The sequence below is a fragment of the Bufo bufo genome, chromosome 8 (genome assembly GCF_905171765.1).
Source record: "Bufo bufo chromosome 8, aBufBuf1.1, whole genome shotgun sequence".
NCBI classification, from domain to species: domain Eukaryota; kingdom Metazoa; phylum Chordata; class Amphibia; order Anura; family Bufonidae; genus Bufo; species Bufo bufo.
Genome location: NC_053396.1, coordinates 177,525,455 through 177,544,074, shown reverse-complemented (window position 1 = coordinate 177,544,074; position 18,620 = coordinate 177,525,455). Strand labels below are relative to the sequence as shown.

At 43.4% G+C, this 18,620-nt stretch overlaps 1 protein-coding gene across 1 annotated transcript; it reads right to left on the bottom strand.

The window, feature by feature from the left end:
* Nucleotides 1-362: 362 nt before the first annotated feature.
* LOC120978118 (vomeronasal type-2 receptor 26-like) lies at nucleotides 363-12,781 on the bottom strand. Its single transcript, XM_040406346.1, has 4 exons — nucleotides 12,386-12,781; nucleotides 7,793-8,011; nucleotides 1,377-1,503; nucleotides 363-1,288 (listed from the first exon to the last, which is right to left on the bottom strand). The coding sequence occupies exons 1-4, from the start codon at nucleotides 12,779-12,781 to the stop codon at nucleotides 363-365; spliced, it is 1,668 nt and encodes a 555-aa protein (XP_040262280.1).
* Nucleotides 12,782-18,620: the final 5,839 nt, after the last annotated feature.

Here is an 18,620-nt window from a genome sequence, read left to right as displayed (position 1 = left end):
CCCCCATACGCCCGGGTCCCACACAATGAATATACTTACCTGGCTCCCCACACCGCCGTTGCAGCTTCTCCCCGAATGGTCCTTTATATTGATGGGAGTAAAAAAAATGCAGAATGCCCTGGAAAGGTATCCATATTTTGTGGATCCATCGTCTGAGGACCGAAATACAGACACAGTCATATGCAAAAGGTCTAAGGATGGTTTCACACAAAAGGTTTTTGTTTTTTTGAAATAACACCACTGCAGTTGAGCTAAACTCTTTGCCTTATATTTGTGCTCTGTATCGAAAACTATTCTGCTATTTTTCAAAAAAATTCTCCATGAAACCACTCTAAAACAGGTTTTGCTCTTTTTAGACACGGCTAAACTAACCTTTTTATAGAGCACTGTGTTGATAGCCTGTGACATTTTATTGCTGCCATCTTTGTCTTCTCTGGTGTACAAAAGAGTATGTAACATTTGGGAAAGAAAATACAGAACAAAACTCCAGCTGCAGATACCAGAATGGCAAAAACTTCTACAGCTACTGTGTACTTCCCTTTGGTGCTCAGGTACGCTGGTATGAAGGTAATCCAGGCACTAAAGAAGACTAACATGCTGAATGTAATGAATTTTGCTTCATTGTATCTGTCAGGTAGCTTTCTAGCCGGAAAAGCTATGACAGAACATCCCAACGCAAGACAACCAATGTAGGCCAGCATGACATAGAATCCAAGGTGTTCTTCACATACAATCACTATCTGACCTGGCTGAGAGTTGAGATCAAAAAATGGGGTAGGAGGACATGTTCCCAACCACAAGGCACAGATAACAGCCTGAAGAGAGGAGCACAAACCAACAATGGAACATGGAAGCTTCTGCCCCATGAATCTTCTCAGCCGGCTTCCCGGTTTGGTTGCCCGAAAAGCCACAATCACAAGTATAGTTTTTGCCAACAAGGAGGACACAGAGACTGTAAAAGACATTCCAAAAATTGTTTGACGTAGTAAACAAGTTATGTTTCTTGGATATCCAATGAAGACCAGACAGCTGCAAAATGTAAAGGTGAGAGACAATAGAAGAAGCAAACTTAGGTTTTTGTTGGTGGCCTTGATGACCGAAGAGTTCTGATAATAGGTGAAGACAGCAAGGGTTACCAGAGAAACTAGAGAAAGCAGAACAGCACTGCAAGCAAGGGTCATACCCAACAGTTCTTTGTAGGACAGATAGGCCATTTGTTTTTCAGTGCATTTATTGTTCTTCGTATTTGGCCATTGGTCATATGGACATTTCCAACAGCTGATCATGTCTACAGGAGAGAATCAAGCACACTGTAAGGTATTTACTTAAAAGTGCATGTGGCGTATACTGAAAAGTATGGTAGTGCCAGCACTTACCAGCTTGATTGGTAACTTCTCCTCTTGGACAAGGGACACAGTCATAGCAGCAGACTGGCTTTTCTTGCAGCATAATTTTCCTGGACCCTGGTGGACAGCTCTCACTGCAGACTGAACGTGGTGGCTTCTAGAAGAGAAGTTGATAATGTCATTAATAAATACACTGCTCAAAAAAATAAAGGGAACACATAAATAACACATGCTAGATCTGAGTTAATTAAATATTCTTCTGAAATACTTTGTTCTTTACATAGTTTTACATAGCACTTTGCTGCTATGGTCACCGTGGCTGCAACTGTACACTGCGTGCAGAATTATTAGGCAAATGAGTATTTTGACCACATCATCCTCTTTATGCATGTTGTCTTACTCCAAGCTGTATAGGCTCGAAAGCCTACTACCAATTAAGCATTTTAGGTGATGTGCATCTCTGTAATGAGAAGTGGTGTCGTCTAATGACATCAACACCCTATATCAGGTGTGCATAATTATTAGGCAACTTCCTTTCCTTTGGCAAAATGGGTCAAAAGAAGGACTTGACAGGCTCAGAAAAGTCAAAAATAGTGAGATATCTTGCAGAGGGATGCAGCACTCTTAAAATTGCAAAGCTTCTGAAGCGTGATCATCGAACAATCAAGCGTTTCATTCAAAATAGTCAACAGGGTCTCAAGAAGCGTGTGGAAAAACCAAGGCGCAAAATAACTGCCCATGAACTGAGAAAAGTCAAGCGTGCAGCTGCCAAGATGCCACTTGCCACCAGTTTGGCCATATTTCAGAGCTGCAACATCACTGGAGTGCCCAAAAGCACAAGGTGTGCAATACTCAGAGACATGGCCAAGGTAAGAAAGGCTGAAAGACGACCACCACTGAACAAGACACACAAGCTGAAACGTCAAGACTGGGCCAAGAAATATCTCAAGACTGATTTTTCTAAGGTTTTATGGACTGATGAAATGAGAGTGAGTCTTGATGGGCCAGATGGATGGGCCCGTGGCTGGATTGGTAAAGGGCAGAGAGCTCCAGTCCGACTCAGACGCCAGCAAGGTGGAGGTGGAGTACTGGTTTGGGCTGGTATCATCAAAGATGAGCTTGTGGGGCCTTTTCGGGTTGAGGATGGAGTCAAGCTCAACTCCCAGTCCTACTGCCAGTTTCTGGAAGACACCTTCTTCAAGCAGTGGTACAGGAAGAAGTCTGCATCCTTCAAGAAAAACATGATTTTCATGCAGGACAATGCTCCATCACACGCGTCCAAGTACTCCACAGCGTGGCTGGCAAAAAAGGGTATAAAAGAAGAAAATCTAATGACATGGCCTCCTTGTTCACCTGAACTGAACCCCATTGAGAACCTGTGGTCCATCATCAAATGTGAGATTTACAAGGAGGGAAATCAGTACACCTCTCTGAACAGTGTCTGGGAGGCTGTGGTTGCTGCTGCACGCAATGTTGATGGTGAACAGATCAAAACACTGACAGAATCCATGGATGGCAGGCTTTTGAGTGTCCTTGCAAAGAAAGGTGGCTATATTGGTCACTGATTTGTTTTTGTTTTGTTTTTAAATGTCAGAAATGTATATTTGTGAATGTTGAGATGTTATATTGGTTTCACTGGTAAAAATAAATAATTGAAATGGGTATATATTTGTTTTTTGTTAAGTTGCCTAATAATTATGCACAGTAATAGTCACCTGCACACACAGATATCCCCCTAAAATAGCTAAAACTAAAAACAAACTAAAAACTACTTCCAAAAATATTCAGCTTTGATATTAATGAGTTTTTTGGGTTCATTGAGAACATGGTTGTTGTTCAATAATAAAATTAATCCTCAAAAATACAACTTGCCTAATAATTCTGCACTCCCTGTATAACCTTTTGCACAAAAGTCAAGTTAGGCTACTTTCACACTGGCGTTTTGGCTTTCCGTTTGTGAGATCCGTTTCAGGGCTCTCACAAGCGGTCCAAAACGGATCAGTTTTGCCCTAATGCATTCTGAATGGAAAAGGATCCGCTCAGAATGCATCAGTTTGCCTCCGATCAGTCACCATTCCGCTCTGGAGGCAGACACCAAAACGCTGCCTGCAGCGCTCTGCTGTCCGCTTGACGAAACTGAGCCAAACTGATCCTATTGTGTCCTGGCACACAATATAAGTCAATGGGGACGGATCAGTTTTCTCTGACACAATCTGGCACAATAGAAAACGGATCCGTCTCCCATTGACAGTGGAGTTCATGATCCGTCTTGGCTATGTTACAGATCATACAAACGGATCCGTTCATGACTGATGCAAGCGGTTGTAATATTGTAACGGATCCGTTTTTGCAGATCCATGACGGATCCGCCCAAAACGCTAGTGTGAAAGTAGCCTTAAAAATAATTGCTTTATTGCAAATTTTTCTTAGATGGCCTAAAAGAAAAACTGGCTTTGTTTTACATATCACGTAAGCCGCCAATAAGCACTTTCATTACACTCACTAACAAAAATAAAATAAAAAATGACGCATCCAGATAGAAATGCTGGATTGCTGCAAAACTCAACAGGCAGTTATATCTCATGCAGATATGTAAATGACTGTTGTATGCCATGGCTCCCCAGATCCTCACACCTGCAGTTGGGTCAGTGTGTTGATCCACAGCAAGTGACAGCGCCCATTACATGTTCTACCATTGACAGCCAGCCACCTTCACCTTCGTTTACAGTGGTGTCAGGAATGAGAAACCTGGACTGCTACAGACTGGAACCGTATCGTCTTTAGTAACAAATACGGGTTCTGTTTGGGATCCATCGACAGTCAGATTATAGTATTGAAGGCTGGTGGGGAGAGCTTCAATCTGGCATTTGCTGTGGAGCGACACACAGCCTCAACTGCTGGAGTGATGATCCGAGCTACGGATGAGCGAATCGACTCGTTAGTGTCGAGCCGTTAGCGTCCCTCATATCACTTCTAGGGGTGGCCGACTGTCATAGGAGATGGCTCGGATTAGGGATGAGCGAATCGACTTCGGATGAAACATCCAAAGTCAATTCGCATAAAACTTCATTTGAATACTGTACGGAGCACTCGCTTATAATGTATCGGCTCAGATGAGCCGAAGTTATTACTTTGCGAAGTCTTGCGAAACTTTGGGTAATAACTTCAAAAGTTAATTTCTATTGTTACTCATTTTTAACAGTAGAAATTAACTTTTTGAAGTTATTACCCAGACTTCGCAAAGCAATAACTTCGGCTCATCTGAGCCAATACATTCTAATACTGTACGGAGCGCTCGCTCCATACAGTATTCAAACAAAGTTTTATGCGAATCGACTTTGGATGTTTCATCCGAAGTCGATTCGCTCATCCCTAATCCGAGCCATCTCCTATGACAGTCATCCACCCCTAGAAGTGATATGAGGGACAGTAACGGCTCAGTGATATGTGCAGGACATCCTGCGGTCACGCGTCGCCTCTTGCGGCAGGGTTTTAAACTGGCATTTTTTAACAGGATGATGCTTCACCAGGAATGTCTCCACCAGATTACAACACTTATTGGCATGACCAGTGGCCAGATTTATTGCCAATCAAGCATTTATGAGACTAACTGCAATGTCAGCTTCAACAACCTACAAGTGTGCAGGATCTAACATCTGTGGGCAAATGTTGCGCAGGATACAATAGGGAACCAGTATGCTTCCATGCCCAACCGTATCTCACCTTGTATCCAGACTAGAAGAGCCCAACAGGGTCTTGGCCTCCTTCAATTGTACAGTTTTCCCCATTAAACGTCTCCTTTCACTCTGATATTTCTATCACTTGTATATATCAGCATTACATTCACATCTAGAAGTTTCATAGGATTCCAACAACTCCAGTTTACTAGGTTAGTTTATTTTGTTAGTGAGTGTATAATGTAGATCCTAAAGTAGAAAAGATCTAGGGAAGGTTCACAAAGAGATGTTTGACAGCTTAATTTTACACAGCTGTCATGCCAAAAAAACAATGGGCAGCCATATGGACACCACCCCAATGGTAGGCCACGTTTTATGACCACGCCAAAAAAGGACATTTTCTTTCTTGGTGCAGTGACCGCAATAAACCACAGCAGCAACTGAAAACAATTAGAGGCCGGGTTCACATAGCAGCCTGGTGGTTTTTGGCATAGCCTCCATACAGCTGTCAAAGACCTCCATGTGAACAGCCCCTTAGGTCCCATCAGTGATGACTAGATACAATTGGGGGTAAGCGATTTGTGACCACAATTATGACCACAGAGCTCACCATGCTGTTTTAAGGGCCAACATTCAGTGCAGATTTTGCTGATATTTTCCAAGAGTAAAATGATATTCTGTCTGCCTGAAGCTACCACTAGGGGGAGCTGGGGAATGTACTGCTTACACTGAACCCTATTATAAAATATTTTTATATTATAAAAACAGATAGCTATAGATATGTATGGAATACCGGCGCTGGCACAGAAAGGGTAGGGGAGGGTGAAAATTAATACATATATATATACACAGGACACTGATTATAAAGTCTCTACCTGTATCTGATGGGAGGGAGGGGAATCTCGTCTGAACCAATTTTTAGATAACTTAAATAAAAAATAATTTTATTTGCATTTTACATCAACTTGGAGCCGACAAAAGATCAATTTTCTGGATCTAACAATTTTTATAGAGAAGGGCAAAATACAAACAAGAACATTCCACAAACCATTGTAATAGCTTTATACCTTTGGAAAGCTGCCACCTGTCAACCTGGTTGACCAATCTTCCCAGGAGTCAATTTATCAGGACCCGTAGAAACTGTAGCAGTATAGCACACTTTGAGGAGGAAACAGCAGAGCTCAATAGAAAATTCATTGAAAAAGGCTACAGATTAACTGATCTAGAACCAATAGTGGAGGAAGTGAAAAAGTTAGACCGTAATGAACTAATAAAAAATAAACCAATTAACAAAGAACAAGAATCCCCAGTACCAATAGGCGGGAACGTAAAGGATATAAATATAAACATAACTAAAAATACAAATGAAAATGGAGACACTTTACTCAAAATCCCAATTATAACCAAGTATAGTGAAGGAGATAGGGTCCTCAAACGGATCGTTAGGAGACATTGGGATATCCTAAAACAGGACAAATTGATAGGTGAAAGAATCCCAAAAGCACCTACCTTCATCTTTAGAAAAGTGCAAAATCTTGCATATCTAACAGCTCCATCCGTTAAAACCGTTCTAAAGAAAAATAATACACAAAATGGAAAGAAAAATAGGTTTCTTCCCTTGCAAAATGTGCAAAAACTGTAGGGTGACTAGACAATATAACCCCATTCTGGAAATAGGAGATGATCCAACTACTTATAAAATAAAAAATCATATTACCTGTGACACCAAGGGGGTAATATACTTCATCAAATGCCCCTGTCAGAAAATCTGTCGGCAGGACTAAACGCCAAATGAAGATTAGAATAAAGGAGCATACTAGGAACATAAATAAAAAATTTGATGGACATCCATTATCCAAACATTACATAGAATATCATGGCAGTTCATTTACAGGTTCAATTTTTGGCGGCATTGAAAGGGTTAAAACAGATATGAGGGGTGGGAATTATATTCAGCAAATGTCATGCTGTGAAAGTAAGTGGATCTTTAGATTAAATAGTCTGGCACCAAAGGGCCTGAATCAGGAGATCGAACTATTTGCCTTCAAATAGAGACATAGACCCTACGAAATAACAGGCTGGGATGACGTATAGTAAATAGTGGTGTGCCCCTAGGTTTCTGAGCAGACACTGCAGGAATGATTATGGGAATGGAAAACCTATTTAATCCCCAGGAATTGTACCATGAATTATCCCTGACGAAGGAACCCGTAGGTTCAGAAACGCGTCGGATGGAAATTTGTCCCCTGGAGGCACCCAGAGCGAAGTTGTGACGTCACACGAAGACGCTCCTGAACTCATTCCTGCAGGCTCCTCCGCGCGTGCGCTAGCTACCGACCGGGGCAGCGCGCAAGGTGTAAGTTAGAGCAAGAAGCGTCCCATTAGATCTATACAGCGCTTCCTGGAACAACGGGATCACACCACATCACGGAACGATCATCTATCAGATACAGGTAGAGACTTTATAATCAGTGTCCTGTGTATATATATGTATTAATTTTCACCCTCCCCTACCCTCTCTGTGCCAGCGCCGGTATTCCATACATATCTATAGCTATCAGCCATTTATTATCGGTGAGAGTAGGTTGGACACTCACCCCTAATACCAGGCCGCGGCAAACGAGGTGAATACATCAGCCTCAGAGATATACCTGACGGCAGCGCAAGTGTCTCTGTTTTCATAAATTCAGTTGTTATATTATAAAAACTGTTTCTGCACTATACAGTTTCTACTGCCATGGAGAACTAATACACAAGATCTTTGTGTACCTGACTGACATGAACAGCCCATACAATAGGAGATGCATTAATGGACAGATCTCCACTACTAGATGTAATGTTTCCAACCTTGACACTGATAAGTTTCTTCTTCCAGTTAGTTACCCAATTAATCAGATCATACTTAGGAGCTGCATCTCCATGTTCATCAAAGTGTACATCATCTCCAGCGGTGTTTGTAAAGTGCACTCTCTTTAGAAACTGATGAAGCTACAGGAGAAGAGGAAATACAGTCACAATTGCCATTAATGTTAGTAATAGCAGTAATCGTTCCTAGGGCTCTATGGTGATATGAGTTCAGTTCATTTGAAACATGGGTGGTCCAGGTCGTGCAAATGAAATATAGATATAAAAGGCATTGTTCATACTTGCCAACTATCACAGAATATCCGCGACACTCCTGGGTGAAGAGTAGTGTCACAGGTTAAGGGGAAGGGAAAACACCAAATACACACCACAACGAATAGACAACAATCTAGGCCTCAAAAGCTAAGGAAGAGGGATGGTGACCTCCTAGTAATCCCTAGGCCTTTCCCTAACTCCTGCCAGTATGAGCAGATCCTGATGGTGGAAATACTCATACACCGGATACCTAAAGCCCTGCTAAAACTGACGAGCCCTAGGATAGGTAGCAGGGGATGAGACAGCTAGTTCCTTCCAGAATGAAGGAACCTGCGTCTCCCTGAGGCCTAGAAACAACACACTCCAGATAATAAGAAACAGCGAAGGCAACAAGTACTTAGCTTAGAGATGTATGGAGAAGCAGGAGATCCAAGACAAACCAGCACTAGCAACTCCAAGCAGAAACTATCAACCGCATGGTCAGCAGGGTGAGGCGGATCTAAATAGAGCCTCATCACTGATAACGAGCGGCACCTGAGGAGAGGTGAGATCCTGCTAAACAACAACATACATAGAGGAAAACAGAGAGACCTGTCAGATAGCCTCACGTGCAGCAAGTCTATCCGATCTTCTCACCTCTCTCACAGGAGGGACCGTGACAGGTAGACCTCCCAGACAAATTTACCAGGCACCTCAGGAATGATTGTGAGAAAAACAGACTTCCATGAACTGTAATTTTATGTGGCACCGGGACAGACTCTACCCTTGTGGCCAAACGTTCATTTAGAAGGTGGAATGCGTCACGTGAAAGGGCATGGTTGGTTATGTGGTCTTGAAAAAGGGGCTTGTCACTACCAGAAAAAAAATTCTGTCCCGCTACCCTCACCCTGCTCTTCTCCCTCCCTGGTGCCAACAATGAAAAATAGTTAACTAAGGCATTGTCTCCTCAGAAAACCGTTTTAGAAAGGAGTCACCACTATAGGTCTGTCTTCAGACACCTCTAGCCAAATTAGCCATGTAATAGATGGACCCCGTGGGTCTGCTAGAACAGGAGCCATTCTTCCTCGTAGTTGTCTATAACTTTCTATGTGTGAATGTAACGGTGATATATGTGATTACAATATTAGAGTAAAAAGATAAGTATATTAGGGAAAACTACAATAGAAAGGAGGCTCTATTACCCTGTTGGCCCATATCTAGCTTGGATACAAGATGTGATGCGATTCGGCATGGAGGCATACAGGTTTTGTATAGTATCCTGTGGTACATTTGTCCACAGATGTTGCAGCTGTGCCAGTAGATCCTACACATTCGTAGGTTGCTGACGCTGGAGTCCCAGTTGGTCCCATAAATGCTTGGTTGGATTTCAATCTGGTGACCAAGCAGCCAAGGAAGTGTTTTAATCTGGCGGAGACATTTCTGGAAAACCCTTGCTGTGTGTGGACGAGCATTATCCTGCTGAAAAGTTCAGGTTGGAAGCCCTGCCATGAGAGGAACACATGTGACGGCAGGATGTCCTGCATATATCGCTGAGCTGTTAGTGTCCCTCGTATCATTTCTAGGGGTGACCGACTGTTGTATACGATGGCTCCCCAGATCATCACACCTGCAGTTGGGTCAGTGTGTTGATCCACAGCAAGGGCAGAATGGAAGCGCTCACCATAAAGCCTCCATACTCGAACCCAACCATTGTGGGATCCCAAACATAACCTGGATTCATTGTTAAAGACTATACAGATTTAATGTTTCTTGTTCATGACACCTCTGCAAACGAAGGTGACAGCACCTGGATATAGTCTTGGCAGAGACAGGTCTGAAATGAAGATGCCACCTGTGTCTGGATGGTGGATTGTGTGTTTGAGCATGCCAGCGGACCAAATGATCCTTTCTACTGGTGGTCTGTCTGGGCATTTCAGAGGCCTGTTGGCCATGTGTGTGTTCTCATGTAACCTCGGCTCCCAACACCTTCTAACAGCTAGGTCAGAATGACCATCCCGCTTCTCTCAGTCCAGTGATCTGCCCTCTCCCCAACAATCTCTCATCAAGGGTTATACTACCCAAAAGTAGCCACTGAGAGCCTTTTTATAGGGCAGCAGAGGATGCATTTTTATGCCCTCTTGTGGCAAGACCCAAGATCTAATCAGACCACACCTGTAATAATTCACATATCCGCCTGAGACATACCTGCGTGCCGAGTTTTGCAGAAACCCGACATATCTATCTGGGAGCATATTTGTCAATGAGTGTATGTATGGCATACATTACTATTTCCTTGTCCCCTTCATAACTAATACTATTAAATGATCACGTCTCTTTATTTTTTTTTACATTTTACAACACATTTCAAATGTTAAAAGAAAATAATAAAAGAACCAGGTACTGGAACTACACAACTCCACCCACTGTGTAGTGCCCATGCCCAGTTACTGCAGCGCTGCTCCAATTCACTTGAAAGTGGATGGAGCTATGTAATCCCAGTGCTTGGTCCTAGCACCAGAGTCTCCTGCAAACAGTCAAATGATAAAACCCTGCTTTTTTGCAACTAACACTAGAAGGACATTGGTTATACAGTGATTCCTCAGGTTACAGTATTAGCTGGTTCCAGGACCAGGACGACCATTGTATGTTGAAACCCTTGTAACTTGAGTAATCGGTTCCAAAGCCCCAAAATGTCATCCAAGATAAGAGAAAATGAAGATTTAAGAAAAATAAGCAGATAACTAAGAAAAAAATAACAAGTCATTACATATAACCATCAGGAATAGCTGCTAACTAGCAATTAATACAGCTATTTTACCAGAGAAGTGGCCTTGATTGGTTGGATCTGAGTCTGAGACATTGTATGTGGAGTCTAGTTTCAACTTACGATGGGTCAGAAAAGACCATTGTCTGTTGAAAATATTGTATCCTGAGGCCATTGTATCTTGAGGGATCACTGTACAATGAATTTAATGATTTTTCTTTGCCATTATCTTAGAATGTTGTAAAAATAAATTCAGTATAAATCACCAATCCCACGCTGCTCCCATGCCACTGTTTCCTGAGGCACCATGGGTCTCTGTATCTTGGTCTCAGTGATAGCAATCTGACATCAACATATGTCTGCTGCAGCCAATCACTGGCAGCAGCAAACAGCATTAGGATTCCTTATAGGGGGTGAAGGAACCAGAGCACAGGGGGTTTATCTCTAGGAGAAGAGATCTGACAAGACATTGTCCAGTCAAAAATAAGGAATCTGCCTAATATGCTGATGAACAGTTCTGAAACCTGACAAGTTAGTTCACATTTGAAGGGACAGCCAACTCTGAGTGTGTCCCCTTGTTTTTTCCCACCTTCAAGGAGCAGAAAAGACTGCAGATTGTAAAACTATCATGGGATTATAGATTAAATTAAACTCATTCTTAAATTAAACCAATAATGCTACAAATAAGACACATGGACAATAATTATAAATGGATCAAATTAGGCCACGGACAACTTTATTAAAGAACAGCTCAAACAATAAATAACTATATAAATTTAAGATTAATAACAGCCACTGAATTAGACCAGCCATAAGCTCGGCCTAAATACCTGAATCAACTCGTCCGCTCGCCACCTATTGACGAGCGACTTTACCCCTCCTTCTAATAAAGTGGCAGTGAGAGGACAAAATAATGGGGAGGGTGGGAGGGGCAGCTGAACAAAGATGTGGCTTGGCAGACAGCCTAATGCTGGCGTCCACCGCGTTATATACACCTTTTTCCACACCACCCCAAACCCATCCACCAATGCCCTAACTGTTTTTGGGCACCCTAAACTTCCCAGCCTCAGCAACAATCCCACTATAGGACAACCCAACTAGCCAATCCCTGTAATCTGCCCCCCAAGTTAGCAACCATTCTAAAATTTGTCTTCTCTAACCTAATTTTGGCGGGAAAACTCCTGCCTAAGCAACCTATGGGATAATCATAATCCCATGCAGATCCCTCCAAATGGGATTCTCAGGATCTCTACATTCTCGGCATGGCCACTACACAGTAGATAGAACCTTGAGCTTTAGATTCTGTCCGCTGTATTGTTTCCGGCACTGGCGACTGTCTGAAACACCTTATAAGTGGGGGTGGCTGGTGTTGAACCCCCACAGATCTGATATTGATGACCTACAGGCTATCAATATCAAGGTACTAGAAAACCTAAGAATAAATACAATAAATGCTATTGGCTATGATATATAAAAAGAGATTTTGTTACTCAAGTCACCTTCCATGGTAGTTGGTAAAATACAGCCGCTTCTTCTCTGTCCAATTCTTTCCAGTACTTAGATGCCATAAACATCTGAAGGCCATGAGCCAAGGCATATATGGCATTATATACTTGATAACTGTCCGCCAGGGCTTCTGAACCCAACAACATTGCCTTCTTCTTCTTGTTGTGTTTGCATGTGTGAGGGAGCAAATAGCCATCAAATAGTTTGCATTCATATATGATAACCTTATAGTTGAAAATAAAATTGCACAAGGTATATTGATCCAGTGTTATGTTCCAGAGGAAAGGTGCAAGTCCAGGAATTTCCATTTTTTTCATCTGGATTGCTAAGCTACCATGGAAGGGGTCGAGGTCCAAGTTGTCTATGGTTGGGATCAGAAGATGGTCCATGTCTGTTAGGAAGATCCAGACTTTTTTTGTCCTTGTTAATTCATGTAGTAATAAGTATAAATTATATGTAAACTCCAGGTCAGCCCAGAACACTATAATGTTTGCTGAGGAGTCAGAAATTACTTTGGCCACTCGTTTGTGTTCAGTGAACCAGTAGTTGGTGGAGCTCTTGAACTTTTCTGTGAACTCAATACAGCTCCCTCCTCTGGTAATAGAAACTTTTAATTTTTGGATTGCATTTTCATTGCTTTCAACATCTGAATAAATTATTCCCACCCAAGTCCAACTGAAATGCTTTAGTACTGAATTCAAGGCATTGTGCAGGTGGACTGAGCTAGGAGCAGTTCGGTAGAAGTATGGAAACATCAATTTATTACTTAGGAGAGGGTCTGTGGCACCATAGCTGATCTGAAATACAAAATAACTCAAGTCTGACTTAAATGTTACTCCACATGGCAACCATGTGATGGACAGACTCAACACTTTAAACCTTAATGTGAATACAGCAAAATAACAGGTCTATAGTAGCAATCTCAACACAACTGCCTCTAGCAATTTATACCCTGACTTGCACCTGACTGTCTCTTTCTGTCATGCCCCACTCTGACGATGTGCGGAGGTCAGCCAGGATTGCAGCACGAGTCTAGTATTTGTTTTGATGCTGTGCTGGATCCGCCTCGCATCAGGTGCACTGGGTGGAGTCATTAGTTTAAATGTTATATTATTAACAATTGGCCACTAGGACCATCAGTGTCCCTAGATTGACACGTGTTAATAATTCTAAAAAAATAGCTTTTATTACTTGTCCTTAAAATAACTTTCTTAGAACTCTATATTAACCCTATAGTTAAAATTATCAGCATAGCCTGCCTGCCTGTTAGTAAATATCACTATTGTCTATGATTATCGAGTCCGTCCACTAGGTGGCTCTGTGCATCTGCAGTAGCTTATTTCATACGTCCTTTATTGTTCAGGCGTTTCTCTACTTGTATACTGCACGCTGTTCTTCCCACAGCGTGTGGGCTCCTGTGCCACCTTCCTGGACTAGGCTTTTATACTAGTATCTCTCTCAGACATAAATACAGGCCAGGCTACCGCTGGCTAAACCGCTAACTTTACTAACTGCCCCCCGACATGTTTCGCCCTCAGTCCTCTGCCCAAACCCCTGAAGACTCCTGGTTGGCGAAACATGTCGGGGGGCAGTTAGTGAAGTTAGCGTTTTAGCCAGCGGTAGCCTGGCCTGTATTTATGTCTGAGAGAGATACTAGTATAAGAGCCTAGTCCAGGAAGGTGGCACAGGAGCCTACACGCTGTGGGAAGAACAGCGTGCAGTATACAAGTAGAGAAACGCCTGAACAATAAAGGACGTATGAAATAAGCTACTGCAGATGCACAGAGCCACCTAGTGGACGGACTCGATAATCATAGACAATACTGTGATAATTACTAACAGGCAGGCTATGCTGATAATTTCAACTATAGGGTTAATATAGAGTTCTAAGAAAGTTATTTTAAGGACAAGTAATAAAAGCTATATTTTTAATTATTAACACGTGTCAATCTAGGGACACTGATGGTCCTAGTGGCCAATTGTAAATAATATAAGATTAAAGTCCCAACACCTGTTAGGGAGATATGTGTCAATCAACTCAGAATTAGTTTAAATGGTCTCCAGCTAAGTGCTCTGAGCGGATTATACTGTTCATTATAGTCTGGGATGTTTGGAGGGAAGTTTGGCGGTTTGTTCCTGCTCTCAGCAGATAAGTGTCTTTTCGTTTGGTTGTTTATGTCATCTATCCCATCCAGGTTCTGTGCGAGCAGGCTGCTCCTTTCTCCCCACTTCACCATCTCAGGGAGTTCAGGGTTATGTTAGTATAGGCTGGAGGACACAGCAAATCTACCTTCAAGGTTTGTCTGTGGGCTGAGCATTGCAGGGAAAGAGATCAGGGATAAACTAGGAGGTGACCCTTCCCCTGTCTCTCGTCCAGAGCCTGATTGGTGTGTTATCTGTTATACTGTGCACGTCTGCCGTGACATTATAATCCGCCATACTGTGACCGCCATTTCTCAGTGTTTATGTGATGGCGTCAATTGAGGCACTGGTTGACCGCATGCAGGGTTTGTTCCTGAAGGTTGCGGATCTACGTAGTACAGTCACACAGTGTCAGAGGGTGTTGGCTTCAGGTACAGATCAAATTGTTGGGGAGCCTAAAGTCGCTCTTCCGGAGAAATTTGCAGGGGGTACTGATGATTTTTTCAGTTTCAAGGAATCATGTAAGTTGTACTTTCGATTGTGCCCATTTTCATCAGGTAATGAGGATCAGAGGGTGGGTATCATCATGTCTTTGCTGAAAGGGGACGCGCAATCCTGGGCTTTTTCCCTGCCGCCCGGTTCTCTGGCTCTCCGGTCGGTGGAGGAATTTTTTAAAGCCCTGGGATTGATTTACGATGACCCAGATCGAGTTTCGATGGCAGAGTCAAAATTACGTAAATTACTACAGGGTAAACATACTGCTGAGGTTTACTGCACAGAGTTTAGGAGGTGAGCTACTGAGTCGGGGTGGAACAACCCCGCGTTACGTAGCCAGTTTTGTCAGGGGTTATCTGAAAGGTTGAAGGATGCTCTGGCTTTTCATAAATACCCAAACTTTGGAAAACGCAATGTCTTTGGCGATACGTTTGGATATACGTATCAGAGAGAGGTGTATGGGTCCCTCTGTGCAGGGGATTCCTCCCGTGTGTGGTTTTGTTTCACCAGCTGCCCAGGGTGATATTGCTTGTATTCTGGGGTAGGGGAGGAACCCATGCAGTTAGGTCAGATATCTTTCCATTCGGATAGTAGAGACTTTCGTAAAGCGCACAATTTATGTTTCTATTGTGGAAAGAGGGGTCATTTTGTTTTTTCTTGTCCGTATGTTAAACCACAGGGGAAAGTGATAAAGAAAAAAGAAAAAGAAAAAAAAAACTCCCTCACACTTGGTAGTATGAATGGTGTGGTAGAGAAGACTGGTATGCAAGTTCCCTGCAGTTCCCGTTTTCTCCTTTCAGCTATGGTGGCGGTAGAGGCTAGAAATGTGTTTATTGATGTTTTTCTTGATTGTGGTGCTGGGGTAAATTTAATTGACTTTCTGTTTCTTGAGGGTTTGGGACTAAGTATTTGCACGTTAGAGAACGAGATTCGTGTTTTTGCCATTGATTCTTCCCCTTTTTCTAAAGGGAGCCTTACTCACGTTGTTCATGATATTCATTTAAGGGTGGGTGATTCACATGCTGAGATTATTTCCTGTTTCGTCATGAAGGATTTGCCAGCTCCAATAGTTTTGGGGTTGCCATGGTTGTCTAAACATAACCCAATTATAGACTGGCAGGCGAGACAAATCATTGGTTGGAGCAAGTTTTGTTTGGATAATTGTCTTGTCACATCTATTTCTGAAGTGTCCGTTACGGCCTTGCCTCAGTATCTCTCAGATTTTTCGGACGTGTTTTCGGAGGGTGGGGTTAAGGAATTGCCCCCTCACCGTGACTATGATTGTCCTGTGAATCTCATTCCGGGGGCTAAGTTGCCTAAGTTTCGGCTCTACAACCTCTCTCAACCCGAGAGAGAGGTCATGCGAAAGTATGTCGCCGAGAGTTTGGCAAAGGGTCATATTAGACCATCTAAGTCTCCAGTGGCTGTAGGTTTGTTCTTCGTGAAGAAGAAAGATGGATCACTGAGACCGTGTTTGGATTTCCGGGAGCTGAATCGTATTACATTCCGGGATCCATATCCCCTGCCTTTGATCTCTGATCTTTTTGATCAGATTGTTGGAGCCAAGGTGTTCTCCAAGTTGGATTTGAGAGGAGCATACAATCTGATCAGGATCAAGGAGGGGGATGAGTGGAAAATGGCCTTCAATACGCACGAGGGTCATTTTGAGAATCTGGTAATGCCTTTTGGGTTGACTAATGCGCCAGCGGTATTTCAGCGATTCGTCAATGATATTTTTCATCATTTGGTGGGGAGGTTCGTAGTAGTCTACCTAGATGACATTTTAATTTATTCTCCTGATCTGAAGACCCATCAGGATCATGTGAGACAGGTTTTGACGATCCTTCGGGAGAATAAGTTATACGCCAAATTGGAGAAATGTTTGTTTGCGGTGCAAGAGATCCATTTTTGGGATACATGCTTTCTGATTCTGGTTTTCGTATGGACCCCGAAAAGGTCTGGGCGGTTCTGGAGTAGGACCGACCGGAGAATCAGAAAGCTTTGATGCGATTTTTGGGGTTTACGAATTATTATAGAAAATTTATTTTGAATTATTCCACGCTAGTCAGACCTCTTACTGATATGACCAAGAAGGGCGCTGATGTCTCTGTCTGGTCGGATGAGGCATTGCAGGCCTTTTCGGCTATAAAGGAGCGTTTTGCGTCTGCTCCCATTCTGGTGCAGCCGGATGTATCTCAGCCATTCGTGGTCGAGGTTGATGCATCAGAGGTGGGGGTTGGGGCGGTGCTTTCGCAGGGTCCTTCTCCTGGCAAGTGGGTCCCGTGTGCCTTCTTCTCCAGGAAGCTCTCGGTCGCCGAGAGGAATTATGATGTTGGAGATAGGGAGTTGTTGGCGATCAAGTTGGCCTTTGAAGAATGGCGTCACTGGTTAGAGGGGGCTTCTCCCCCCGTTACTGTGTATGCAGACCATAAGAATTTGGCTTACCTGCAATCTGCCAAGCGTCTGAACCCTAGACAGGCCAGATGGTCATTGTTTTTTACCAGGTTCAATTTCGTGGTTACCTTTCGCCCAGGGGTCAAGAACGTCAAGGCAGATGCCTTGTCTCGCAGCTTCCCTGGGGGAGGTGATTTTGGCGGATGGAGTGGTGGTCTCCGCTCTGTACCCTGAATTGGAGATGGAGGTGTTGGGAGCTCAGGAGGGGGCTCCTGGTTCGTGTCCCCCAGGGAGGTTGTTTGTTCCTGAGGGCCTACGATACAAGGTGTTCAAGGAACATCACAATACTGTTTTCGCTGGACATCCTGGTGGTAAGTCCACCTGTGATCTGGTGTCCCGGAGGTTCTGGTGGCCAGGTTTGCGTAAGAGTATTGAGAATTACGTGACAGCTTGTGAAACCTGCGCTCGGTCTAAGGTTGCTCATACTCGACCGCCTGGTTCACTTCTTCCATTGTCTATTCCATCTCGTCCTTGGACACATTTGTCCATGGACTTTATTACGGACCTACCGAGTTCCTCCGGGAGAACAGTGATTTTGGTGGTAGTCGATCGTTTCAGTAAAATGGCTCACTTTTCTACCACTAACAAGTCTGCCTAACGCTAAGACTCTTGCGCAGATTTTTGTGGATAATATTGTTAAATTGCACGGTATTCCTTCGGACATTGTCTCTGATAGGGGCACGCAGTTTGTTTCCAGGTTTTGGAGGGCGTTCTGCTCTCGACTTGGCATTCAACTTTCTTTCTCGTCGGCTTTTCATCCACAGTCGAATGGTCAGACGGAGCGTACCAATCAAAACCTGGAGACCTACTTGAGGTGCTTTGTGGCTGAGAATCAGGAGGACTGCTCCTCATTCTTGTCCTTAGCAGAATTTGCATTGAATAACCGTAGGCAGGAGTCCACGGGTAAGTCGCCATTTTTTGGCGCATACGGTTTCCATCCTCAGTTTGGTACCTTTTCTGGGTCTGGTTCCTCCGGGATGCCAGAGGAGGAGAGATTCTCTTCGGCCTTATCCTCTATCTGGCGGGGGATTCAAGGGAATTTGGAGAGGATGGGTGAGAGGTATAAACGAATGGCTGACAGGAGACGTGTGACTGGTCCGGACCTGTGTGTGGGTGATTTGGTGTGGTTGTCCACTA

Coding starts and splice junctions, on each gene's coding strand:
- LOC120978118 (XM_040406346.1), bottom strand. CDS start 12,781: ATGGACCATCTTCTGATCCCAACCATAGACAACTTGGACCTCGACCCC. Junction 8,012..12,385: donor TTTACCAACTACCATGGAAG/GTGACTTGAGTA, acceptor CTTCTCCTGTAG/CTTCATCAGTTTCTAAAGAG. Junction 1,289..1,376: donor AGAAGTTACCAATCAAGCTG/GTAAGTGCTGGC, acceptor TCTCTCCTGTAG/ACATGATCAGCTGTTGGAAA.